We start from the raw sequence: 27,769 nt of genomic DNA, 5'->3' as shown, positions 1-27,769 counted from the left end.
CAATACTGACAGCCATAAATAAATGATAAGGTACGTATATGTAAGGGCAGCATAGACCTTCGTATTCTCCACCGATGGGTCAAGGAGGTGAATGTGTTTCAAGATACTAACCTCCTTCTACTCATGACTACCTCAGAGAAACCGAACTTTACATGAATGCTGTAATGCAGGAAGGTCTGAGAAGCAACAGCATAAGAGCCATTCAAGGATAACTGATGTTATAACCACGTGTCAAACCCTTTCTGCCTTTTAAAGAATTTCATTCTTGCAACTTAGCAGGTCAGAACCTTTATCCTCATTTTGCAGACAAAGAAACTCCACACTTTTCCAGGGCCACGGCGATCTGCGCTTTGACAGTCTGGAAGCAGAGGCACCATGAACCGCTATACATTGTTCCAAAGCCACCTTAGCTGCACCTTTGTAAGCGTTTCAATTGAACAATGTCTCTTCAAGTCTTTCTACCCTATCTAGTCACACTCTGAAGTTAGCAGACAGCAGCGGCGAGAAGGGAACACATCTTTGGTTGAAGCATCAACCTCAAGCGTGTCTGGAACTCCTTTAACGGTGGCTTTGCAAAGCATGTCACCAACAGCTAAGGGGCCATGACTTAGAGCTGGGGTACAGAGATCTGCAGCAGAGAGAGAAGGAAAGGGGAGTAGGGAGAGATGTTGCGCTTGATCCATTTTATTCCAGCTGAATCTTCAACATAACAAAGAACTTTAAAATGACTAATTTATGGGTATCATTTGCTCCTTAAACTATTACTGTAGCCTACCATTCCCCCAAAAGTCCCTTGCCTGCAGTCTCTCTCTTTTTGAATCATTTTTTTCACTTTTAATCTTTTTAAAGATTTTTATTGAGAATTTTATAGAGTATACTTTTATCATATTCTTTGCTGTCCCTCAACTCTTCCCACACACCCATCCATCCATCCATCCATCCATCCATCCATCCAACTTCCTGTCCTTTCACTCCTTTAGAACAAAACAAACAAAAAGATAGATGTTGGGAAAGAGAGAATCAGTTTTCTCCAACGGAGTTACACTGATATCAACCACACTCCAGGGCAGGCCCCATGCTCGGCTAACCAACTTGAACTGAAGTATTACTTTACAGATACACATCCCTTATCTTTAAGTTTCTTAACTTGCTTTGTGTGTGGGGGCACACACACACACACACACACGAGAGCCTTTAGGTTCATTTTTCAGTCGAGGGAAGGGTGGTGAATTACAATGAAATTGGTTTTTCCGCGGTACTTCTAATCACAGATCAGGAGGCGCAAACCACAAAAAAAAAAAAAAAAAAAATGTGAGTTTCATGGCAAGTCACCAGTTCTGGGACTCACTGAACAAATCAATCACACACCCAAACTCATTTACTAACAACAAAACATAGCACAGAAGTAAGGTTCGTTTACTTAAGCCTAAGATTGAAGCGGTCGCCACTAGCGTGTGCATTCACAGCCACCAAGCCCTGCCCTATCCCCAGGGAGGTCCCTCGCCTCCAGAGCCCCAAGGGCCTCCGGGCTCTCTCCCGAGGCTAGCAGGCCCTCGGGGAAGACCGCCCAGGGAGGCAGGCAAGGCCGGGCGAGAGGGATCGCGGGCTGCGGTCCGCGACCCCATTACCCTCGGGAAAATGGAACCTTCCGCCCGGCCACCCGCGGAGGAGCGGCAACTGGGAAGCCTTCGATCTCGTCTGGGAGAGAAGACCGGGCTCAGCCACGGGAATCCGGGATGCCGGGAGCCGCATTACGGGAATCGCAGCTGCACGCAGTCCCGCCCCTTCGTCTCCGGCGACCCCTGACCAATGGCAGCGCGCTCCGGGACTGATCCGAGCCAATCAGGTCCAGGACTCCGACTCTGGGGGGCGGGCCCCTAAGGGGCGGAGCTAGGAGAGCCTAGGTCGGCCGCGGGCGGAGGGCGGCGTGTGCCGTCGGGAGGCCAGAGTTTCGAGCCCGCCGGGCTGCGGCTCAGCCGAGGGGCAGGCGGAGTGGGACCCGATCCGCGAGGCTGCGGGACGCGCGGGAGCGGCGAGGCTCGCGGTCTGAGGTGAGGAGAGCAGGGCCCCGGCGCGGGAGGGGGCGGGCTGCCTGGCGCGGCCGCCACCTGGCACCCGGGGCCCAGCGGGGCCGGGCTGGAGCGGCGCGCACACCCGGAGCCCGTCAGGCCGGCTTGGGAATCCCCGCATTCCTTCCGTCCCCACGCCTGGCTCCCACTTCCCTGGCGTTGTTACTCGTCTTCTCCAGCCGCGTTCCTGACGCACAGTTCCGGAGCCCCCCACCCCAAAGTTCCCTCGGGATCGCGCGTCCTGGGCGACCGCCTCCCGCGTTCTCCCAGTTCCCGTGCCTTGTCCCCTGAACCAGCTATGGACAGGGCTCCAAAAAGTGTAGTCTTCTGTGTCCCCTGAAATGCCACCCGCCCCAGACTTGACTTCACTCCCTGCTCTTGATTTCTCTTTCCCAAAGTGAACTTTTCACCCAGAAATCGCAACGTTTTGGCGTTGATGAAAGTTCAGTGATTATGAATATTAAGGCTTCCTCCCGTCCCTTCTGCGCACCCTTCCTAATAAATCCCACTTGCCTTACAGCAATCCCATCTCTCTGTAAATTTTCACCTCCTCTCCTAAGGGCAAACGTTTTTTTGTTCTTTTTTGTTTTTCCAAGTAGCAGGGGCTCTCTTCTTTCCTTGATGAACGACATTGACGTTGTAATTCAGAACGCCAAACAAGACATTGTCAAAGGCCTGGCCCACTGCTCTTTTTGTCATTTTCCCATCAAAAGGAAACTCATTTGGGTTTAATTTGTATAGTTATTGGACGTTCCAGCAGCTGTACTGCTTCAAAAGTCATCAGTTGATACTGGAACGTCAGGGTGAATCCTCTGCAAGATTAAGCTGTTTGGTCTGGTCAGTGCTGTAAACAAACCCTTCTAGATCATGTGTGACTGCCAGCTTCCCGTTGGAACAACTCTTAATTTGAAATTACTGACTCATTACTAGAGGGGATGATCGCCATCGCCTTAAGTTCATGTTCATATTCGACATTTTGAATTCTAAGCTGGAATACTGTATTAAAAGAATTAATCTGATTGTAGATTAAGTCGTGTTTTCCACAGGTTTCTTTTATGGAATAACTATGCCCATTTGATTCTACTCACAGATGAAAGAAAAAGTTTGCAAGGGGGAAATGTCAGATAAGGATAAACTTTATAGTAAAATTTTTCACTCTTATTTGTATTATTGACATAGATGATCTATAATATCATAAACACTGCTACCTGCTAATTTAATACAACGTTGTTATGTAACTGGACATTTTGTTCTATTTTATTTATGACAGTTCTCATTTAAAAATACTTTTCCTAAGAGAATGTGACATTTCATTTAAATACTAGGATGAATGCTGATTATTATATACCTGTGATGTAGTTGTTACAATATCTCCTTTTTAGAAATGGAAACAGGCTCAAAAATGATATGATTCCAAATCCTGTGTTCACAAACTGCCCTATTGGCAGATTTCTTATAGAAAATTCATTAGTATAGTTTGAGTGTTGCCCACAGCACTGCAGTAGCAGAAAGGGGTTTTCCCTAGACATGATTTCAGACCTCATTTTGCCGCATATCACCTGGCCTTGATACATGTTGCTAAAAGGAACATGGAAATTCTCACAGCTTTCTGTGTGTCTTTGATTGCCGAGCGGTTTGATCACCGGTGAGGTTTCTGTTGAGATTATTTTACTAAGCACTCAGCCTTCTGTGGAATTAATAAAGATTCCTGAGATAGCATCTAGGTTCTTGAAAGTTTGCAAAATTGGATTGACAAACTGGTGTGTGAAAAATTACCTGGATACAGAGGCTTTTCAAGTAAATAATGAGTGATGTAAAGATTGGAATTGAAGTAGCCAGTGTGTTTCCTAGAGGTCAGCCTTGAGACCTGGATAAGGTTTGGATAAAGGGGAAGCTAGAGAGATCCTGTTCAAACAGAACGGAGGGCAGAATGGAGAGAGTAGAACTTTATCAAGGACTGCCATGTGCTGTTACTTACAGTATATTCATTTAATAACCAGTAACTTGTGCAGTGTTGTATGTCAGTCTCTGAACATAGCCTTACAGAAGTAGGTCTTAGTAGCCTCTGATACACAACAGCAAGCCCCCAAACACAGACATTATTGTCAGATTCCATATTTATACTTAGATAACCTGAGTTTAGGCCGAACTCTTAACTGTAGTACATGCTACTTTTTCATATTGTCTACATGAGTGACAGGGTAAAATGGCTCTACCAGGTCGTTTAAAGCTCATTATTAGGCTGGGAACGTACCCAATAGGAGAGTGCTTGCTCAGCATGTGCCCGTCCTGGTTCAGTCCTCAGCACTGCATACAGGCGTAATTCTCCATCAGTACCACTTCCACATGTGCATGGATACATAAACTAACCTCTCCTTCAGTCATTCGCTAAGGGCTTCAAGATTCTCAGCTTATGAAGCTGTGTAATTGCTGTGCTCGAGTTTGAATCCTTTTAGGGAACTCTGAAAGTGCAATGGGAACACAGATGTTTGTGCTTGTGGGGGAAATTCCGCAGAGATGTTCATTTGGGTTATAAACAGTGGAACAGGGTGGAATCAGCAGGGCACCGGCCTTGTAGAATCAACCTGGAAGGCCTGGCAGGCACACATTCGAGAAGGTGTTTTAAGGAAGTCTAGAAGTCTGTTGTCACTGGAGCTTACCATCTAGGTGTGGCTGCCATGGAAACGATGAAAGTTAGACCAGTTTGCTGAGGCCATGAAAAACGAGGAGCTTAAATGTTTACTCTACAGTTGGAAAACTAAAAGAATAATTTCAGCATAATTGGAGTAAAAAGCCAGATTGCTTGTAATTCTCTCTGGGATTATAGCAGAATCGTTTGAGAGACATCTAAGGAAAGGGTCTGTCTTATGTAGTGGGCTGGGAGTTGAACCAGGGCCTTTCCACACTGGAAGCAAGTGCCCTACTATGAACTGTACGCCAGCCTCCTCTATTACCATTGTTTTTAAATCAAACTGGCTATTGGAGATCAGCTGGGCAGTGCAGAGAGAAGAAACCAGTTCTCTGATAGACGAAATCTTCTAAGTGCTGTGATCAGAGGAAGAGGAGGTGGTGGTAGAGGAGCTGCGGTACCATCGTTAAGTGCTGTGGTCAGGTCCAGTCAGCAACAAAGACAGGCAGGTGAGAGGGCCGTGGAAGAAGTCTGGGTAAGGATTGTAACAGAAGTCAAGTTAAAGGGTAGATCAGAGAACCTAGGCAACCGAAAATGAAGAGTTGTTTATTGATGTGTGTGTAGAGGGGGAGTTTCTGTGTGTTGGTCCATTATGTTGTATGTGTACATGAGCATATGCGTTTGTAGGTACTTTTGAGGGGGAGATTTATTAAATTGATTTGTATCAGATGCAGAATATCTAAGATGATACATAACTAGAATTGAAGATTCAAGCCAGAATTCTTGAAATTTGTTTTGAAGGTAAGGTAATCATTGAAGTTACATGTCTGCAAAGTAAATATTTTAAAAGAAAAGTAGATCCTGAGTACTTTATCTTTGGGTTCATTCATGGCCAGGAGATAAACTAGCAGAGAATACAAAAAAGTGAATAAAGGAAAGAACCAACTTCACTGTGTGGTTGCATTTTGACCCAGAAGCTAGCTCTGAGGAATTTAAAAAGCAAGGAGGTCACAAACACTTGTGCTGTCACAGGGCTCCCAGGACTTTTTCGTTTAGAATGATTTTGTGAGTTTCTCCAATCCCAAATCAGAGCGCTGTGTCTGTTAGTGTGTGCTGAGACTAAACCGATGCTTTCAAGCTGCCTGGACTGCTCTCCAGACAAGCACCTAAATAAATGCCTTTCAGTAAAGCAGGTGAGCTGCCCTGTTAAAAGTTGAATGTCCTGCTTCCAAAATTTCAGAGTCTCTTTAGTAGCCACTTTCATCCTTTGCTTTAAGGAAGGGTGGGTTAATTATTACTTGTAAATAGTGGGGTGCTGTCTCCTGTGCAGTCCTTTCTTGTATGGAGGTCCTATCTTACATACATCCCCTGCAATTGCACCCCCTAGTGCAAGCTGATTTCATCAGCGCTCTATTTCAGATAGCACAGTTCTTGTTGGTAGACCTTCCCATTGGTGGTCTTCAACCCTACACAGTTTTCTTGTTCTCAAACCTGTAACCTTGTTTTATAGCTGGGTGCCCTGAGCCCTGAATAGGATATTCTGTTCCCAAATCACTTTGCACATATTTTACCTGTTAGCATTCAGCTTCCTGTAGTTGGGAACTGTTTGTCATCAATTGTATTTGCAGTGTTTTAGGTCTTGAGTGATGGTGAGAACATGGCTCTTTATCAAAGTACTCATGAAACTCTCATTTGACTAACATAGGCAAGATAACTTGTAAAAGATTTGTTCTCAAAGGTCATAAATGTTTTGTGTTTTCCAATATGTTTATAAAATCTGACTTTTGTGCTTATTTTTTATTAACTTTGAAATGTGTTTGTATAATAAAAATAACCTTTTGTACTTTTCCTCATAGTACTTGTTCTAAAGTATATCTTTGAATAATGACATGAGAGGCAGTATATATAAGATATATACAATATACGTATGTGTATACATACATACATACATCCACACACATCGATATGTGTGGCTATACGTATGTGTATACATACATACGTACATACATCTACACACATAGATGTGTGTATATCTTATATATTTTACACACACACACATATATATGTAAAATCAAATTTTGTTTTGTATGTTGTCCCTATATTGCCCAGGCTAGCCTCCAAGTCTTAGGCTTAATTGATTTTCCTTCCTTGGCCCCCCAGCTGAGACTTACAGGTGTGTGCATGCCCAGCTTATAAATTTTTTATTATTTATCTGAAATTTTTGTTTGTTTGTTTTGTGGTCAGACAAAAGGATCAAAACAAAGTCATACACATGAAGATGTGCTGTGAACCACTGAGCTACATCCCAGTCCTAAAAGTGATTATATACACTTGAACTTTTTTTTTTTTTTTTGATTTTTTGAGACAGGGTTTCTCCGTAGCTTTTGGTTCCTGTCCTGGAACTAGCTCTTCTTAGACCAGGCTGGTCTCGAACTCACAGAGATCCACCTGCCTCTGCCTCCCGAGTGCTGGAATTAAAGGTGTGCGCCACCACTGCCCGGCTTGAACTTCTTTTATTTCATGCTGTTGACTTGTCTGTTCTTATGTGCCCATGCATGTTTTATTCTTTATATGTCTGAATGATGGTACACCAAATCCTCTTTTTGTTGTCTGAATATTGGCCCTTAGTCTCTAGTTTTTAATGTGAAATTTTAATTAATGTGTAAAGTTCTATAATAAACTATTTTGCTCTTGGGTCAAAGTAGTGTTACGTTTTTATATTGTGAAATACTTGTATAGTTCTGACTAGATCTTTCCTATTCTAGTGTTGCTTTTGGTGCTGGTATGAGTAGTATTTTTTTCTATTATATTTCTTAGTTGATTATTACTGATGTGCAGGAATGGTATTTTTTTTTTAAATAATTGTTTATTCAAACACTATATTAAATATCTAGGAGTCCTACTAGCTTATCATTTTATCTTTGTTTGACATTGTAGCAGCCACATATTTCAAAACTGGTGAAGCTATCACAGCAGTGGAAAAGGTGCATAAGAATGAGCAGATAGGTGGGGAAAGGCAAACCTCTTGTCTTGTTGTTGTTGTTGTTTGCTTTATAAAGTGTTACAAGAACATAGTGCATGCACACTAAAAAAGGTTTTTTAAAGTTTTTAATAAAACGACAGGCCACAGACTGACTGCAGAACAATTATGTACAAATCAAATTTCTAACAAAGGCCTTATATCCAGAATATATATTCAAAACTGTCAAACCTAATAATAATGAAGCAAGTCTAATTAAAAGTTAGCAAATATTTAAATGTTCAAACCATCCAGAAAGCTCTATAGCTAAACATAACACCTGCTACATGGCCCAGCCATTCTAACCCTAGTATTCATTTCTTAAAACTATGGCATGTGTCTGCACACAGACTCAGCACTAGTTAAATTGCAGTATTTTAGCTGGGTGGTGGTGGCGCAAGCTTTTAATCCCAGCACTCGGGAGGTGGAGACAGGTAGATCTCTGTGAGGCCAGCCTGGTCCACATAGCAAGTTCCAGAACAGTCAGGACTGTTACAGAGAGAAAACATGTCTCAAGAAAAACAAAACAAGACAACAACAAAAAACCCAAACAAACAGTATTATATGTTATATCCACATTCAAATGTTTCTTTAATAAGCATATAATATGCTAAGATGGTTCTGAATTCTAGAGATATGGCACAAACACAGAAAACTGCCTCCTTTACTTACAATCTACTTGGGTAATCACACGTTGTGTTCATTTCTTAGGACTAATGTAATGAAGTGTCGTAGATCAGGTGGTTCACAATTAGAGAAATGATGCCGGGCAGTGGTGGTGCACGCCTCTAGTCCTAGCACTCGGGAGGCAGAGGCAGGCGGATCCACAGAGCAGTCCAGTGCAGCCAGAGCCACATAGAGAAAGCATGTCTGGAAAAGCCAACTAACCAAACAAACAAACAAGTAGATTTACAGGGTGATAAACAGTAAAGTTAGAGTATGTTATTTTCTCCAGAAGCCAGAAGTTCTGAGACTGGAAAGCCTGCCTTGGCTCTCCTGGCCTCCAGTATTACTTTAGTTTGTAGCTGTGTCACTCCAGGCTCCGCAGTCTGTCATACGGCATTTTTCTGTGTCTCTCTTATAAAAAATATTTTTCTAATGTTTCAAATTCTAGGGCTTTGTTGCTAATCACATCAGCAATGGTCCTGTTTCCAAAGGAGTTAAGACTTGAGTCCATCTTTTGTAGGGGACACAGTTCAACCTTGAACAAACAGTAAGCAAAATAAGAAAATTATGTGGCAATCTAGAGTAGGGCTTGACAAACAGTGGCCTACAGACCAAATCTGACTTGCAGTCTTTCTGTAAAGCAAGTCTAAACATTTATCTGGTTCAGAACATAAAAAATTTGCTAGTCTGTTTCAAATGTCTCAGATATTATGAAGGAGAAAATAGGCACCAGGAGAGCAGGGCAGTGGGAGCAGTTGGGAGAGGCTGAGAAAGAGCTCTGTGGGAGAGCAAAGGCTGCAGACTTAACCTGTGCAGTGTTAGACCACTCATCACGGGTGTGAGCCTGACTGTATAAACAGAAACTTGTAGAATTTGGTGAAACTATCCAGCAACATTTTCACTAGCTATTTTTCTTGGTAAAAGTATAGAGACTTCACCCCCCAAAACCATTTTTCATTTGAAAATTTAAAAATGTTTAATGTTTAGTTCCTTGTTATTGTGTCATATCAAAGGTGTAACATGAAGAAAACAGCAATCAAGATTCAATTCTTTGCCTAAGTTTTAAGTTATTTCAAAAAATAGCTGGCACTGCTCAATTTAACCAAGTACCACGCATGGCTGGACAGTTGAGGAGTCAGCAGTTTTAACTCGGTGCAGGTAGAAGACAAAAGGTGTCATCCTTCTAAGGCCAACGACCAGCTATTATTACCTTCAACAAAATGTTCTTGTGACATTACAAGACATCAGGGTGTTGAGTTAGATGTAGGTGACTTTAATAGTTGCAACTATGTATTAAACCAATGGTTCTCAACCTTCCTAACACTGTAAACCTTTAATACAGTTAATGTTATGTTGACCTCCAACCATAAAATTATTTTCATTGCTACTTTATAACTGTAATTTTGCTACTGTTATGAGCCATAATATAAATATCTTTGTTTTGTTATGGTCTTAGGTGACCCCCATGAAAGGGTCATTTGACCCTAAGAGGTCACAGCCCACAGATTGAGAACCACTATTTGACATAACTGGGTCCTAGTGGTCCCAAAGGCTTGAGGCAGGAAGATTACTTGAACTCTAGTAGTTAATGGCCAACCAGGACAACGTAGCAAAACCTTTTCTTGAAGGGGGAAAAAGACATACTAATAACCACTGAGTTATTGAATATTCTCACCCAAGTGTTTGTGGGATTATTCTGAAGTTCTCTCATGTGTGCTACTCGAAAACATGAAGGATTTTAAAGAACACATGTGCAGATGGATCCAGGAGTTAGAGAAGGAGCAGGGCTGAATATGAACAAAATAGAAGTTCTCAAAGACCCTAGTACAATGCTTACTAAAGTCAGCTTTCTGAACAAGGCTCTCTGTCTTCACAGGGAGACCCAGAGGAAGGAAGGGGACTTTTGGAGGCAGAGGACTTGCTTCATATCCATGCCTTTTCATATGCTAATTCTGTGAGCTGGGTAAGTAGTTTGTCTGAATTTTTGCTTTTCTTTTGTAAAAGTGCAATGACTAGCTGGGCAATGGTGGTATCTGCATTTAATCCCTGCACTCCTGACAGAGGCAGGTGGATCTCTGTGATGAGTTCAAGGCCAATCTAGTTCTAGGACAGGCTCCAAAGCCGCAGAGAAACCCTGTCTTGAAAAACTTTAGGGAAAAAAAAGGAAAAATGACTAGTTATGATAGCACTCTGTGCAACAAAACAGTTCAGTGTCTGTTAGCATAAACTGGAAAGGAGTGAAGGGTGGGTGATAGTAAAATAATTTAGCTCAATTTAATGTAGTTATGGCTAGTATTTTGCAGATGGAGTCTGAGTAACATGTTCTGTAAAGATCACCTGATTTCTCCCCAACTTACCAGGGAACCCAGCTGGGCTTCACATAAGGTCTGCGGTCCTGGCTGTACCCTTGTCATAGTAACAGCTGATACTGGTATCCTGCTCAGTGAATACAGTCCTTACTCAGTCTTTATCCTGCCCTTGTTAGCTTTTTATAAATGGAAATAAATGTAAAAGTCAGAGTGTATGCAAAAATACTTAAAGTGGCACAGTTATTAAATATTCATCAGTTATAATTACACTGCTTTTTTCCCACTTGAGAAATCCTTGGAATGAAAGAACAAGTAGCAAAGCAGTTACTGCGCATTTGTTCTGAGTTCTTGAGCAAACCGTCCATATCTGTGTGCCGAGCATTACTCACACCTTGTAGCACACCACCGTCCGCTCGCCAGAGGCGAAGGATCACCAGTATAGAAGAGCCACTCGGTTCTGGAATGGACCTTTCTTGATCTGCAGTTACTAGTCATGTTTTCACTTTGTAAAAGCTTCCTAGAAAGCCTTTACAAATTCAAGGAAGTCATTGTATGCAGTATTTTTGCAATATGTGCATATTCTGCAAGAGCTATGGAGTAAGAGGAACATGTAATCCACCTCTAATTTAAATGTTTACTCTCAACAGAATCAAAAGAAAAATTCAGCAGAATACTGTCCATTTTAAAACAAGCCACAAGAGAAGTTGGTTGTACAGGATACAACACAGAACCCATCTCTACTTTGATGTCAGGCACTTTAATAGACGCTGTTTCCTCACATCTCAGTGAGAGTTTTAAAATTAGGAAGTAATACTTCTAGTCACCACAGTGAAAGCTTTTCCATTTCCTCATGGCACTGCGCAGTCACAAGCCCACCCCGCTCTAGTTCTGTAGTGCGTACGAGAGTTCACCAGGCTGTGCAGACTTGCACATTCTTACTGATTGCCATGGCTCGATTACTTGACTTGGCCAGTTTGTCTGACTGCTTCTTAGCAGCTTTTGGATGTGTTTTGGTTTTTCTTATTGCTGGGGTTCGAACCTATGCCCCGTGTATACTGTGAGCCTGATCTGTGGAGCTGCACCTGCCTTGGGCATCCATGAACCATTTCTATATGTATACCCTTTGGAAGACATTAGCACATGTTTCTTTCGATGTATGTAGACCTTGTCTGTATAGTGTTATTTGTTTATAATTAAGATTCAGTGTGTAAACACTAAAAAGAGTGGGTCATTATTTTTGTCTTAGTTGCAAAAGCCCTGACTGCCCCACCCTTACTAGCATTTCAAGGATGTTGAAATACTGTTTCTCTTAGGAAGGCTTGCTTGCATTTTAAAAGATAGCTGTAATGGCCCCCTCTAAAGTAAAAGGCCAGACTGTCTCCTACTCACTTTACCCTGTGGTTTCCTAAGCCAGATTTTTTTGTCTTGTAAGACAATTGCTATCTGCAGGTGTCACCTGACTTTACAGAACTCTGCGGAATGAGCTAGTAGTTTGCAAAAGAAACATCGTTGCTGCTGCTAAGAATTTTGTCTTTTGTTCCTAACTCAAGGTCTTACAATGTTTCGCAGGTGTTCATGAGACTACAGCAAGCTAATTATCAGTTTCGAAGTAGAGTAGTCTCATATCAGAGCCTTTGTCATGTTAGCACAATTCAGTGAAGCTTCACAAATACTTATAGTCTTGATAAAGTCACCACCAAAATCAAATCAAGTTACTGAATATTGCAAAAGACTCCGTACTTCTCCCCTCTACCTCAGCTTAGAGATCCCTGATCTGCTATGTGTCTCCTTAGTTTGCTCATGCAACCTGTTGTGGTTGGCGCCTTTCACTCCACACACTTCTCTGGAGGATTTTTCCTTGTGCTTGGTGTATCATTAGTTCCCATTTACTGCTGTACTATTTATTCTGTTTTGTAAATATGCCCTGAGCTGATTTTCTTTATCCATTCACCAATCAATAGACAATTGGATTGTTTCCTGCTTGAGATTTTTCTGAATAAATTTTCTATAAACATTTGAGTATGTCTTTGTGCGGACATACGTTGTTCTTATTTTCCTTAGATAACGTTGTTAGGTGTGTAATGCCAGGCCTTGAGGGTGTTCTTTAACTTACTAAAGCCTTGCCCACCCCACTATTTTCCAGAGTGTTTGTATCATTTTCGTTCCTATCGTTTTTTTAACTTGCATCTCTTTGTGAGTAGTTTAAAAATGTCTTTTCACATTTTAGTCACATGTGTTTATTTTTCTATAAACTGTCTATTCAAAAAGCATGCTTGTTTTTCTATGAGGTGTTATAATCTTTGAGTACTTTGTAGGCATCATCCTCCTGTCTCAGACTGTTTTAGTCACACTGAGCTGAATTTCCCATTTGTCTGGGCCTTCTGAGGTTCTTTAGAGGAGACCTTGCCATTCAGACATTTCTGAAGTCCTCTATCTCACATCATATATATCATACATGCACTTGTATATATGATTTCACACATAAAAAAGTGGGATTGGTCCTTAACTATTGATACCATCAAGCGGTTTTGTGAAGCCATAACTTTAGTGAATGGAAAAATATTCCCTTTCTGCATTCACATAGACATTCTACCACCTTTCAGAAAATAGCTGCACAGTAGAAATAAGCCTTTGTTTAGCTTGTGTATAAGAGAACGGGTTTTTAAATTTCACATTGTGTCTTTTACAGGAACATCCACGCAAGATGTCAGCACTGAGGATTTGGCTAACACAAGCTTTGTTTATTTTCCTCACCGCTGAATCTATAGGTAAGGTTCATGAAATGTCCCAACTCTACAAATTCGACTTTATATTTTATATACTATATAATTAGGCTCATGTTTAATGGTTAAATAATTGTGCTTATATATTCTTTCTAGGGTCATTATTGGGAGAAATGTCACTAGTACAATTATGCCTGATAATACGTTTTATATCATAAATACTGAATAAAACTCATTAGCTATATTTCAATAATGGTAAGGTTGGGGGTGGGCAAAAATGTTTTTAAAAAAAGGAATAGAGAAAAATCTGTTAATTCTTAGCACTTTTCTTCTCCCCAGTTACCCAGAAGTCATCAAGCAGTGTGGTTGCATACCAGAATAAGGAAGTGCTAGGAGCAGCACAGTTGATACTAATCTGATGGCCACCTGAGAGCAGATGAAGAAATTAAGAATATATATTTAGAAAACTTTAAGAAAATTTTACCTGTATGAGTGTTTTGCCTGCGTTTATGTCTTTTCATGCACCACACATATTCCTGGTGCTGGGGAGGCCAAATAAGTATGTCAGATCCCCTGGGACTGGAGTTGTAGATTATGAGTTGCTGTGTGGGTGCTGGGAAGTGAACTCCAGTCCTCTGTAAGATCAGCAAGTGTTCTTAACCATTGAGCCATCTCTCCAGCCCCTAGAAAACGGTTTGACATAGCTATGACAACCAAGCATTGGTCAGTGGAGTCAGCAAACAGAAATACAGATCTGTGCAGGTTGAAAGGAAACCCCTGACCTCTGTCACAGATAGTCTGCGGAGCACCGCTTTAGGTCAGCTCTCTTCACACTGCGCAGTTCAGCTTCCCTTTGAACAGTTCCCAGTGAGAGAAAGCGTTACCTTACACGGAAGCCCAAATAGGATGGGTGACAGCCCAGAAACCCACTACCAAGCCTTGGGGGGGGGGAGGGGCAGCCTTAAACTCACAGTTGCTGAAACTACAGAGACGGGGAAGGCGACTACAAGGCATCTGACCTGGAGAAGTGGGTGGGAGGCGTCAGCATAAGAAGTACTGAGTGTGAGCTAAGCATGCTGACATGTATCTGTAGTCTTAGCACTCAGAATACTGAGGCAGGAGGACTTCAAGTTCAAGGCCAGTCTGGGCCTTATATCATTACTTTGAAAATGCTTACCATACCAACATTGTCTGATACCTAAACCAGGCAACACACAAATATACTAGCTATACACCAATACACTAATGAACATAGATGCAGAAGATCTTGAATGCAATCCAACAGCACATTATTACTCTGATTAAATGCCTTAATTGCAGAGGTGCAAGGACTGTTTAGCATATACAGCACTGACAGATTGGAGGACAAAAACTGTATGGTCCCCTTAGTAGATGCATTTGATAAATTTCATGTAAAACCTTTTGTAACCTAAAATAATAAATTGGGTATAGGAAGAACATTTCAGCATAATAAAAGTTTACATACGTATACGTATCTCAAGTCCACAGCTAACGTGTTTCATGGAGAGAAGCTGAAAGCTTTTTCTCTAAGATCCTGGTACAAGACAGAGGTTATTTTCACTACCTTTATTTCTAACAACCTCTATTAAATGTGATATTTGAAGACCTAACCAGAGCAATCAGTCAGGCAAAAGAAAGAAATATAAAAGATATACTGGTTAGGAAAGGTAATGTCAGATTGTCTCATGTAGATGACATGGTCTTATATACAGGAAACCTGTTGTTATTTTTACTCTTTGCTTGCCCTTTACTCTTTGGAGGTCCACTACCCAGCTCCCAAATAAATCACAAGGAGACTTATTCTTACTTATAAATACCCCGCCTTAGCTTGGCTTGTTTCTAGACACCTTTTCTTAAATTATCCCATCTACGTTTTGACTCTGGACTTTTATATTTTTCTATTTTTGTATATCTTTCTTTACTTCTTACTCCTTGGCTGGCTGTCTAACTGGGTGGCTGGCCCCTAAAGCCCTCCTCTCCTGCTTTTCTCTCCTTTACTCCTCGTTCTTTCCTTCTATTTATTCCTCTCCCTGGCAGCCCCACCTACTTCTCTCTCCTGCCCAGCTATTGGCCATTCAGCTCTTTATTAGACCAACAGGTTTTTATGCAGGCAAAGTAACACAGCTTCAGTGTTAAACAAATGCAATATGAAAGAATGTAACACATCTTTGCATCATTAAACAAATATTCCACAGCATTAATGAATGTAACACATCTTCAATTAATATTCCACAACATAAACCCCAAAGAGTCCATGAAAAAGCCAAACTAATCAATGAATTCAAAAAAGTTGCTGGTCAGTAGTGCTGTGGGACAATGCTCTTCTACACTGTAAAGATTTGTCACTCATATTAGTTTAATAAAATGCTGATTGGTCAGTAGACAGGCAGGAACTATAGGTGGGGTGACTGGACCAAGAATTCTGGGAAGAAGAAAGGTAGAGAATCGGTCACCAGCCAGATGCAGAGGAAGAAAGATAAGAATTACGAGTTAATTTAAGTTGCAAGAACTAGTTAATAATAAGCCTGAGCTAATAGGCCAAACAGTTAATAATATAAGCCTCTGTGTGTTTCTTTGGAACTGAACAACTGCAGGAAGAAACTTCCATCTACACAGTAGTGTTTCCATATGCTAATGGAAAGTATCTGAAAAAGCAATATTATTTACAGTAGTTCCAAAAATAAATATAAGTAAATTTAGTCAGAGTTAAAAAATCTCTAAAATATAAATAATAAAACCTAATGAAATAATTTTTGAAAAAGACACAAAAACATGGAAAGACAAATCCATGTTCATGAATTAAAAGAATCTATATTGTTAACATTTCTGTATTTTTGAAAGCATTCTACAGAATTAGAAAAAAAAATTATAAAATTCATGTGGAACCACCAAATACCCAAAATAGTCAAGCAAAATAAACAAAAATAGAGACATTAAACTAACTGACTTTAAAATATTTTACAAAGCTACAGTAATTAAAACAGCATGGTGTAGACATAAAAAGAGAGCAGCAGGAAAGACTAGAGAACATAGAAATAAATTCATTATGTATAATCACCAATCTTTGACAAGGGTGTTGAGATATTAAAGTCCAGTCTCTTCAGGTCAAGATATGGGGTAATTGAATATCTAATTTTTCTACTTTTGTCAGCAGTTTGAGAAATCAACTCAAAACAGATTAGAGGCTCCTTCCTTCCTTCCTTCCTTCCTTCCTTCCTTCCTTCCTTCCTTCCTTCCTTCCTTCCTTCCTTCCTTCCTTCCTTCCTTCCTTTTGTCTGTCTTGAGACACAGTCTTACTGTGTAACTCTGGCTACCCTGGAACTCACTATGTACACCAGGTCAGCTTTGTAGTCAAGAGATATGCCTTCCTCTGCCTCCCAAGTGTTGGGATTAAAGGCATGTGTACCATAACCAGCTGGATTAATGACTTTAATATAAGACCTGAAACTATGAAATCACTAGAAGAAAATGTAAGGAAATGCTTCAGGATACTGGAACAGGTTGAGGGGTTTCCCACTGGGATCCCAAAGCATAGGAATAAACAAGACTAGACAAGTTACTTTAGCTTCTGTGTAGCAAGGAAAATGAACCAAATAAAAGACATTCACCAGATAGGGGAATATTCCAAATCATACACCTGATAAAGGATTAATATTAATTATGTAATGAATTCAGACAACTCAATAGAAAAATATAAACAAAATATTTATATAAATAATAAAAAATATAATTTTTAAAGAGGTAGTAGATCTAAGTAGACATTTCTTAAGAGAAGACATGCAAATGGCTAATGATCCCATAAAAACATAACTAAGCACTAATCAGGAAGTGCCCACCACAGTCATAGTAAGGAATGACCTGCTTCCTGTTAGACTATTAGCACTAAAACCTAAGGTACATGCTGGCAGGAGAGTAGACAAAGGGAAATCAAACTCAGTATTGATGGCATTTTATATTAGTACAGGTATTTTCAAAACTAATACAGGGCTCTTAAAGGCAGTTACACTAGCAGATTGTAATAGTTACTTTTCTCATTGCTATGACAAAATACGTGAGAAGCAACTTGAGGAACATAGGACTTGAGTGGCTGGCTAGTCCCACCGGGCTGGGGAAACGTGACAGCAGAAGTTTGGTACAGCAGGATCACGTCATGCATGCACTTGGGAAACATGAATGTTAGTGTATAGCACATCATGTATGCACTTGGGAAACATGAATGTTAGTGTATAGCACATCATGTATGCACTTGGGAAACATGCATGTTAGTGTGCAGCTTGCTGTCTCCTTTTACTCACTCTAGGACCCCAGTCCGTGCCATGGTGCCACCTACATTTAGATTGTGTCTTCCTGCCTCAGTTAACTTAATCTAAAAACCCCCTCATAGATAGACCTAGAAGTTTATCTCCTAGGCAAGTCTGAATCCTGTCTAATTAACAGTCATGATCCTGCATTCTCACTATTGGGTCAACAATAAAAAAGAAATTAAATCATATGTCAAAATGAGACCTGTGTTCTTATTGCAACACTATATACAATGGCCAAGAAATACATAAGTGGATCATGGAAATGAGTATGTATGTTCATAATGGAATACTATTCCATCTTTAAAATGGTGAAATGCTGTCATTTGGGACAACATAAGTTGAACTGAAAACATGTTAAGTGAAATAAGCCAGACACTGGAAGACAAATACCACAGGATCTCTCCTGTGAAATCTAACAACATTGGTCTCATAAAGAGTGCAGTGTAAAATGGTAGTTATTAGCAGCTTAGACGAGGGGAGGGGAAGGTTGCTCACTGGTACTAAGTTATACTTAAATACAGGAAATAAGCTCTGTAACTGTAATAGTGCTAGTATACTGTGTATTCCCAAAACAATTCCAACTGCAAAGATGTGTATCTGGGATATTGAAAGCAGGCAAAATGAGAGGTGGTCTGCCACTGCCCTCAGCAGTCAGGGCAAGAGTTCAGCTGTATAATTGGGTTTTAGTTTTTGATTGTATCTGATTTTCTTCTTTTCCTCTTTCTTTAAATAGAAAATTGTATTCCATGCTTTGATGGCTAAAACACATTTACTGCTAGAACCAGTTCAGTTGTTTTCTCAGAAAAGCCTGTCCTCTACACCTGGTAAAGACACAAATCCTTGCCCGTGTTCTCTAGTCTTTCTGGTTTGGGTTGCTCTCTTGCTGCAGTCTGAATTTTGGTATATGGACGTTATGTCTGTCTCTCTGTTCCTGCAGCCTCGCCTCCACCGGCGTCCAGGGCTGGAGAGAGAGACTGACCACCTGCTTTCTGGGGTTTAGGCTTTCTGAATCAGGGGTTGTGTGGGGGATACACTTTGCACATCTGGTTTCTAAGAAAATCAGAATATTGACCATGGGCTCAGTGATTTTTATATTTCGTACATTATCATTTGTGTGTTTCTTTACAAATTTAGGTATTGAATTCAGACCACAATTTTTTTAGTCTTCCATTTCCTTTTCCTTAAGAGAATGATTATAATAAATTTTTGGAGTCTACATTGAGTGCTGCTATCCTGATACCATTTTGTATCAGAACTATTTTTTACCTTGTTCCTGTCACAGTGCCAGGCCTTGAACCCAAGGCATCACATATGCTAGGCAAAGTCACGCCACTTAGTACAGCCAGTTGTTCTTTTTCAGGTCAAATTGTGGAGCCATGTGGTTATATCTACCCCGAGTTTCCTGTTGTCCAGCGTGGCTCTAACTTCACTGCCATCTGTGTGCTGAAGGAAAAGTGTCTTGAGCAGTTCTATGCAAATGCTAGTTTCATCGTGTGGAAGACAGACCATGCCGCTGTTCCCAAGGAGCAGGTCACCGTCATCAACAGAACCACGTCTAGTGTCACCTTCACAGACATGAACCTCCAGACGGTCCAGCTCACCTGCAATGTCCTGTCATTTGGACAGATCGAGCAGAACGTGTATGGAACCACTGTACTTTCCGGCTGTAAGATTCTTGTCTTGTTTCTACTTTGCCAAACTCATTTTTAGTGATTTCTGTTAGTGTCCCAAGAACAGTCTTATTTTACAGAAATGTTGGAAATACTATGCACGTTTTCGCTGCTATACACGAACATATTGTCAGGCTCTTGGAAAATGCTTTGACCAGCGACTTTTTGGTCTCCCCAAGAGTGTTTTTTTACTGATTTGCAGAGCTTCTGCAAAGTTAATAGCAACTTTCTGTGTCTCCTCATTACTGAGAAACAGGTCCCTGAGTAAAGAAAATACTTGAAAAAAGAGGCCATGGCTTTGGGGAGAGCATGCAGGCTCATATGGGAGGCCTTAGAGGAGGAAAGGAAAGGGGAAGTGAGCAATTATAATCTTGAAAATGCATTTTTAAGAAGAGTGGAACCAGCATTTACTTTTCTTCGGCTCCAGTGTCATAAAACAATAAGGACAAAAATTTAGCAGCAAGGTGTGGTAGTGCATGCCAGAAATCCCTCACCTGGGCTGTGGAACAAGAGGATTGAGAGTTTGGGCCAGCCTGGGCTACATAGTAGGACCCTATCCTAAAGTACAAAAGCAAAAGAAAGTATAGATGAATCATTTTTGCTCCTATAACTGCCTTTATTATTTATTAGTTTTAAAAACGCTTAATAGAGACATTACTGATAATTTATCTGATTATAAGTAAAAAAATTATATAGAAAACTAATGTGAAGGCAATAAATTAATGACATATGTATGTAGTGACCTAGAAAGTATTTAGAAGTTTGAAGAAAAGATAATTAACATCTGTTTCTCATTACTCCCATATCTTTATCTTGGGTTTGTTTATCTAATTGAGGTGGGTCTTAGGTGTTATATAACTTGAATAACATTTGTGTATAAAGGATTTATTTTGGATGATAAAAAAATGCTTATATCCTTTCAGTTCCCCCAGATATTCCTACAAATTTGAGTTGCATTGTGAATGAGGGGAAGAATATGCTGTGTCAGTGGGACCCAGGAAGGGAGACATTCCTGGAAACAAACTACACTTTGAAATCTGAGTGGTGAGTTAACGCCAGATAGGCCCTCTGTTGAATTATCAGACGCTGTTGCTGGGGCTTTCATTTTGTCAGTAGTGACATTGGGTGAATATTTTCTGACATCTCACATCCTCTGACAGCAGAATTAATGTGCTCTTCCTGTGTACCAGTCACCAGCGAGCAGCATGGATTCTGCCCCATGCCGCCTTCAGGAGAAACAGCTATGTTCTCTTCGTAGAGATTGCAATGCACAGCTCTAAATAATGACTTTCAGACACATTCACAGACCATGTGTTTTTGTCAGTGTTCTTTTCCTGTGAAGAGACACCATGAGCATGCTAACTCTGGTAAAGGAAACCATTTCATTGGGGCTGGCTCACATCCAGAGGTTTATCCCACTATCGGCATGTTGGGTAGCATGGCAGCATGCAGGCAGACGTGATGCTGGGAGGTAGCGGAGAGTTCTCCATCCAGATCAGCAGGTCGCAATGTGCCTGACTTGAGCATTTGAAACCCCAAAGCCCACCCCAGTCACACACTTCCTCAACAAGGACACACCTCCTAATAGTGCCACTCCCCAAATATGAGAGTCTATGGAGTCTTTCCATTCAAACGCCACACTATTGTTCTATCCCCAAATTTGAAATATTTTAATATCAAACTTTCAGCTACTATTTCCTATCTCCCATAAAATGTTTTCTTATAAAAATATTTTAAAAACAACAAAAAAAACCCTTCCTATCTTTTAAGTTGATAAATTCTTCTCTTTCTTAAACAGCAGGTTCTACCTGCTTCTGTTTCCTTTCTATGCAATGGAGTTACTTGTTGGATATTGTGTAACATATTTTCTCCTCCCTTTATTTCCTAAAAATTGTTGTCAGGTCTATATATTTGGCCAAATTTGGGTTGGATTTCTTTCCCCAGAAATTTCACTCACCGCATTGTTTTCCTAGCATTAAGCTGAGGGCTGGGGAGATCGCTCAGTCAGTACAGTGCTTACTGCACAGGCAGGAGGCTCTGAGCTCGGTTGCCTAGCACCTGCACATCAGTGGTCCAGGTCTGATTTCAGCTCTGGGTGATAGATAGAGAGACTGGAGCTTGCTGGCCAGCCAGCTGAGCCTCAGAGCTTCAGCTTCAGTGTGACACTCTCTTAGAAGTACAGTGCAGTGGGATTGAGGAAGACACCAACCGGCAGCCACTGGCCTGTGTACACATGCACACACACTCAGCATTTTCTAGTGCTGCCAGCCTTATGCAAATTAAAAATCTGTTTTTTTTGATGCACACCAAAGCTAAAAGAATGGTAACCTGTACACACCTGTCACCTAGATTCTCCAGTTACATCTTACTAGGTTTGCTTACCACATGTATCTGCATTATTCTCCCCAGCAGTCAGTTTATTTCTTTCTGTAATGAATTTCAAAGTGAGTAGTGGGCATTAGTATGATTTACAGTTGAACACTTTAGTGTTTACATGATTAGATCAATATTTGAGTGTACTAGGCTTTGCATATAGTAGTACACGCACAGATCTATCTCTAATGCAGTAAGTTTTGACAAGTGCATACACCTGTAGAACTCAGATGATCACTGAACTTTTATTGTGTTTCTCCTCAGTTAATTCTAGTCCCAACCCCAATCTATGAGGTAGCTACTAAGACTGAACAAGCTTGGGCCTGGAGAGATGACTCAGTGGTTAAGAACACTGACTACTCTTCCAGAGGACCCTTACTCAAACCACCATAGTCCTCTTTCTGAATTATTGTCAGACCAGTAGTGTCTCTTGGGACTGATGTCATTCACCTCAATTCAAATCATCTTACGTGCAGAGTGTTGACAAGAAAAGTGAGTACAATACGGTATTTAGGAAGAGGCTGTTAGAGATGTTGATATACCATACTCAGTTTAGAGATCACATACCGTCAAAGTGAAGCACGTGGAGTGTGTATACCTAGGATTTGGTGTTGCCCAACACATCTTTATGGATGAGGTAGGTCTGCTATTCTGAGATCACAGGAAACAGATAATATTTAGTGAATATTTAAGACATAGAACAAAATTCTAAAATGAAGTTCTCTTAGATGAACAATGTGGAAATAAGACCATAGCTGTAGATCAAGTGCAGTTTTAAAAATATGTGATCTGTCATTGGTGACCAACATTTATTGGGAGCTTTGCTGTAACAGTTCGGGTCATATCTAACTCTTTTCCAGAACTTTTTACACCTTTGTATTTCAAATTTATTTTTAATGGCTGATTCTTCCAATTTTATTTTTAGGGCAACAGAGAAGTTTCCTGATTGTCAAACAAAACATGGCTCCTCATGCATGGTTAGCTATATTCCTATCTATTTTGTCAACATTGAAGTCTGGGTAGAAGCAGAAAATGCCCTCGGAAAGGTCTCGTCGGAGGCTATCAATTTTGATCCCGTGGATAAAGGTACCTATAAGCCTGAATCTGAGAGTTTATCAGACTACACATGGTTTGTAGATTGCCTTTCAGACTTCAATTAATATAGAAATACTTCTTGGTGTAGTCTTTTTATAATATTATTAAATGTAGTTTGGAAATAGAAAAATAGCTGTAGTCTGGCCACACTCATGGCCATTTTTAGTGTGCTTTTGTAATGTTTAATCATAGCTGTTTGTTCTGTGTTGTTTTGTTTTTGAGACTAGGTCTCCTGTAGCCCAGGCTGGTTTAAAGTGACTGTATGTCTGAGGCTAACATTGAACTGGTCTTCCCAATGTTACCTTTTGGTATTCATCCAATTTTCTAACATCTCATACCGTTGCAATCACAGTGACTTTCTTGTTCTATTATTTTCTTTTTAAAATGTGATTTGCTAAAAAAAAAAATAATTCACTGTTTTTTAAACCAGCATCTGAAAATTAGCAAACATATTGAGCAGACAAGAAGTTTCCTTAGCATCCGTTTCCACTGTATAACAGAACATCATTTCTAGAGAGTTCATTTGGTAAAAATAATCTTATCAAGAAGGTCATAGTTGGTTTGACTTTGTATATGAAATTATAAAAGTAAAACATGACTAACATTAGGACTTGTTTTATTCTTCAGTGAAACCCAGCCCACCACATAATTTATCAGTGAGCAACTCAGAGGAATTATCCAGTATATTAAAGTTAACATGGATCAATTCAGGTTTTAGCAGTTCATTAAGGCTAAAATCCGACATTCAATATAGGACCAAAGATGCCTCAACTTGGATCCAGGTAAATTGAAAGTTGCTATTTATCCTAATAGGTTTTTGTTTTGTTTTGTTTTAACACTTATGAAAAGTCTTAACTCTTTTCTCAATGTCTTAAGTTTCTGATTATGTGAAACATTTCTTTTGACAGACATGCTGATAGAAGCACACAGTGACTTTAAGGAAGTAATGCAGGGTCTTAGGAGAAGCATAACTAATAGAAATGAAAGTATGCGATGCAGGTTGATACAGAGATTTTAATGATGAAATAGAGCAGGGCTTGGCATACGTAGTTCAGACCATCCTTGCCACAGTAGGCTAAAACCTGCCTCTGGCTTTTATAAATGGAATTTTACTGGGACACATTTGTTGTCTTTATTTTGGGGGTTAGATTGGAAAAATTGAAGAGTTGTAACAGATTTTTCTGGCCCACAGCCCACTATACTTACTCTCTAGCCCTTAGTAGAGGGTTTGCCAACTTCTAAAGTACAGGGAAGGATTAATGGGAATTTCAGAATTGGAAGGGAAGGGGTGGCTCTCAGCAAAGGAAGTGCTTGCTCCTGTCTCAAGGCCAGCACTTCATTGACTGCCTGGGTTATTTTTTGCTGCAATTCTATTTATCACTAATAGCCTACTTTTGCCTTAATTGATTGATCGGTCCATTCATTTATTTTACCACCCTGGTTGCATTATGAACTGAGAAGGATATTGAGCCCAAAACCTTGGTACTACTTTCTGCTCCTCCATTTTCACTTGGGGCTCAGTTTGGGTTCGTGAGTCATACTGTATACAGAGGACGTGTGCCTAAAGTTCTTTAGAGTGTGTTGTAATACCTTAGATTCTTAATTCAGCAGTACAAAACCCCCACCCAACTTAGCATCAATTTTTATATCCAGTATCGAAATCTTAGAGTGAAAGAAAAAATAGTAATTTTGTATATTTGATCTCCCCATGCCCAAATAAAAGATAAGTTTATTTACTAAGCTAGCTTCTGGTTTTCTTTTTTTTTCAACATTTATTTATTTGTTTGTTTGTTTGTTTGTTTGTTTATTTATTTATTGAGTGTGTGTGCGTGTGTGTGCACATGTGTATGAGTACATATCACAGCATAGATGTGGAAGTCACAACAACTTGCAGAAGGCATTTTATCTTTTCACTATATAGACCCCAGAACTCACATTGTCATGCTAGTGGCAGGTGCCTTTACCATCTGATCATCTCAACAGCCCTAGCTTTTATTTCCTTGATGGGGTGGATAGCCTCCTTTTCCCTGACAGCGGCACGTGCTTCCTTCTCCTCGTGACTCCTGTCTGGTGTGCTGGCCTGGATGATCTCACTGTGGGTTCCCATTCCATCTGCCTTCCCATGGGCTAATGCATGGCAGAGTCTCGATGGGAAGGAGAAGGGATGATGGACTTGAGAACAACATGTTCCTTTCTTCCTTCTGTGGAGTAAGCTGTCTCTAAGGCTGTGCCTATCAACGCTGTCCTCTCTGACTCTTCATCCAGGCTCTTTGTCCCTTTGGACATGGAGTTAGTCAGTAACAGTACAATTCCTAATGTACTAACCACTCGGATTCATGTGTGTGTGTGTGTGTGTGTGTGTGTGTGTGTGTGTATACTTGCCCATATCTTTTTACTAAGTCTCCTTGAAGTGTTTTGTTCTTGTTCTTTATTAGTTGTGTTTAGTTGGTTTGGTTCTTTGAGGCAGGATCTCACTTCAGTAGTGTAGTCTGTCTTCACTAGCACAGTCCTCCTGTTTGATGTCACAAGCACGTGTCATCTCTCTCATGTTGAGAATCCTGAGTATTGCAGATCTCAGAAAAAAGAAAGAAAAGAAAGAACAGATGGATGTAAGCTATAGATTATCATATTTTTACATTCATTCTTTCCAGAGGTTGAATTTATTAATCTTACATTAAATTGATTTCTAAAATTGCACTCAGTTTAGGAAACCTTACATATTGGGAGTGTTGGTGATGATGGTACTCAATTTGCTTTATTTTCAGGTCCCTCTTGAAGATACAGCATCTCCCCGAACATCGTTCACTATCCAGGACCTTAAACCTTTCACAGAGTATGTGTTTAGGATTCGCTGTATAAAGGAAGATGGCAAAGGCTACTGGAGTGACTGGAGTGAGGAGTCAAGTGGGATCACATATGAAGACAGTAAGTAGACAGCTGGGATCACGTGTGCATACAGTAAGTAGACAGCTGGATGAGGAGAACACACCAGTGAAGTTCTGGCTATGAATTGTGTTGCCACATTTTAAAGATACAGACCTCACTGCTCCTTAGATATGATCATTTTAGCCAAACTGTAGTGATTTATGCTTTCATTGTAAGGGCATCACAAAGTAAAACTTGATATGTGTTATTGATAGTGTAAATCTTTTTGATACCTGCTTAGGTTACATTTTTATGAAAGCGTATTTTAGTTGTTATTAAAAAATCATTCACTTAACTCTATTCAAAGAAGGTGGTCTCAAGATACCCCTCACTAGAGAATCGTTTCCTAATTCATTAAAAATCACACTGTCAAAGCTGGGTGTGGTGGAGCATGCCTTTAATTCCAGCATTGGGGAGGCAGAGATGAAAGCTCTCAGTGAATTTGACTTCCAAGCCAGCCAGAGCTACATAGTGAGACCCTATTTCAAAAACAAAATAAAATACTGTCAAAAATATGTGTGACACATTTTTATTTTCCCTACCAGCATTTGATAAGCCTTTGGAAAAGGGATGATTTGGGCTATGGGTTGGTTTGCTTTAATTTTCCTTTTTTCATCATTGATTAAATTATAATTACAAGTACTGTACAGAATATAAAAGCACAAAAAGGTCTAGGGTCTAAAAATGGTCTCCGTGGGTCTGGTGAGGTGGCTTAGTGAGTACGAGCACTTGTTCTTTTAGAGGCCCAGAGTTCAGTTTCTAACCTCCCCATGGCAGCTCATAGTCTGTAACTCCAGTTCAGAGGATCCCACACTCTCTCTGACCTCCACGGGCACTGCATGCTGTAGGGCATTGATAATACATGCAGGTGAAACACTCAAAGTCTAAACAAATACACCTGAAGAAATGAGACTCTTTACAGAGCAGCCTGTAAATACAGTGAGGCTGCATGCAGGAGGAAGAATTGCAACAGAAGAAACAAATAGTGATGCCTCTTTGTTTGTTAGAATATACTTAACATTAAGATTAGAAAAGCTTTCCATTGTAATCCACAGCCAGGCACCATGGCACCAGCTGTTCAGGAGGCCGAAGCAGGAGAATCATTTGAGTCTAGAAGTTCTGACCAGCCCTAGCTAACAAGGCAAAACCCCATCTCAAATAAAGAAATTGAAAGATGGTGGTGTTCTAAATGATCAGCTGTTGCCTGACTAGTAAAAGACCCAGTACATTGTACTGCAGTGGGCCTGCTGCTGGAAAGAGAAACACTGTGTGATTTAAGGGCAAGACCATCAAGAACAAAAAGAATTGCTTCAGAATTTTATTGTATCGTTAAGATAAAAAACATTTTATTTTATGAAGTTTGTGTTTTCTTTTAGGACCATCCAAACCACCAAGTTTCTGGTATAAGATAAATTCATCGCATACCCAGGAACCTAGATCTGCACGGCTCATATGGAAGGTAAATAAACAACAACAACAACAAAAACTACAAAAAGATTTATACTCATCCCACATAAATGCATATAAATGTTATTTTAAGTTTTTTAATACTTAGATTTTTATTCTATTCATCTTAATTTCCTTCAGGCATTTTATAATGTTAATGTAAAGAACCACAAAGCCTTATACAGCTAATGAAGAAGTCAACCAAGTTTCTGAACTTAGCTGATCTCTCATTTGGGAGTTCCGCACAGTTCATAAAAGGGTAACTTCTGTGAGAACAAGGCCGGTGTTATGAACTTCCCTGGACTCGCTAGGGGAGCCTCCTAGAGAGAAACTGAGAAGCTTAGAGACAGCAGAATGTGGGCTGATGAGGCCACACATGTGCTGATTCAACCCATCATACTTTAAAAGGTAGAGAGAAAAATTCTGAAGGGTAAATAATGTTGACCAGCATCTCAGCTGCGCAGAACAGTGCAGAACCAGGAGCTAGACCATGCTACAGCCCCGCTTCAGTTAAAGGGCT

The 27,769-nt window shown here is 40.3% G+C and overlaps 1 protein-coding gene across 2 annotated transcripts in view; it reads left to right on the top strand.

Moving 5' to 3' along the window:
* Nucleotides 1-1,886: 1,886 nt before the first annotated feature.
* Nucleotides 1,887-27,769, top strand: part of Il6st (interleukin 6 cytokine family signal transducer) — a 37,936-nt gene continuing 12,053 nt past the window's right edge. The window contains exons 1-9 of one of the 2 annotated variants that reach the window (XM_057789737.1): nt 1,887-2,051; nt 10,260-10,346; nt 13,382-13,460; nt 19,101-19,406; nt 20,334-20,454; nt 22,709-22,869; nt 23,506-23,660; nt 25,644-25,803; nt 27,180-27,262. In XM_057789737.1, the coding sequence (XP_057645720.1) occupies nt 13,397-13,460; nt 19,101-19,406; nt 20,334-20,454; nt 22,709-22,869; nt 23,506-23,660; nt 25,644-25,803; nt 27,180-27,262 (1,050 nt within the window). In that variant the 5' untranslated portion in view covers nt 1,887-2,051; nt 10,260-10,346; nt 13,382-13,396. Of the gene's footprint in view, nt 2,052-10,259; nt 10,347-13,381; nt 13,461-19,100; nt 19,407-20,333; nt 20,455-22,708; nt 22,870-23,505; nt 23,661-25,643; nt 25,804-27,179; nt 27,263-27,769 lie in introns of those variants that run through there. The other variant, XM_057789738.1, reaches the window with a different exon arrangement.

The sequence above is a fragment of the Chionomys nivalis genome, chromosome 15 (assembly GCF_950005125.1).
Source record: "Chionomys nivalis chromosome 15, mChiNiv1.1, whole genome shotgun sequence".
NCBI lineage: Eukaryota > Metazoa > Chordata > Mammalia > Rodentia > Cricetidae > Chionomys > Chionomys nivalis.
The sequence above is the reverse complement of the archived record's forward strand: the minus strand, read 5'-3'. Positions and strand labels throughout refer to the sequence as shown.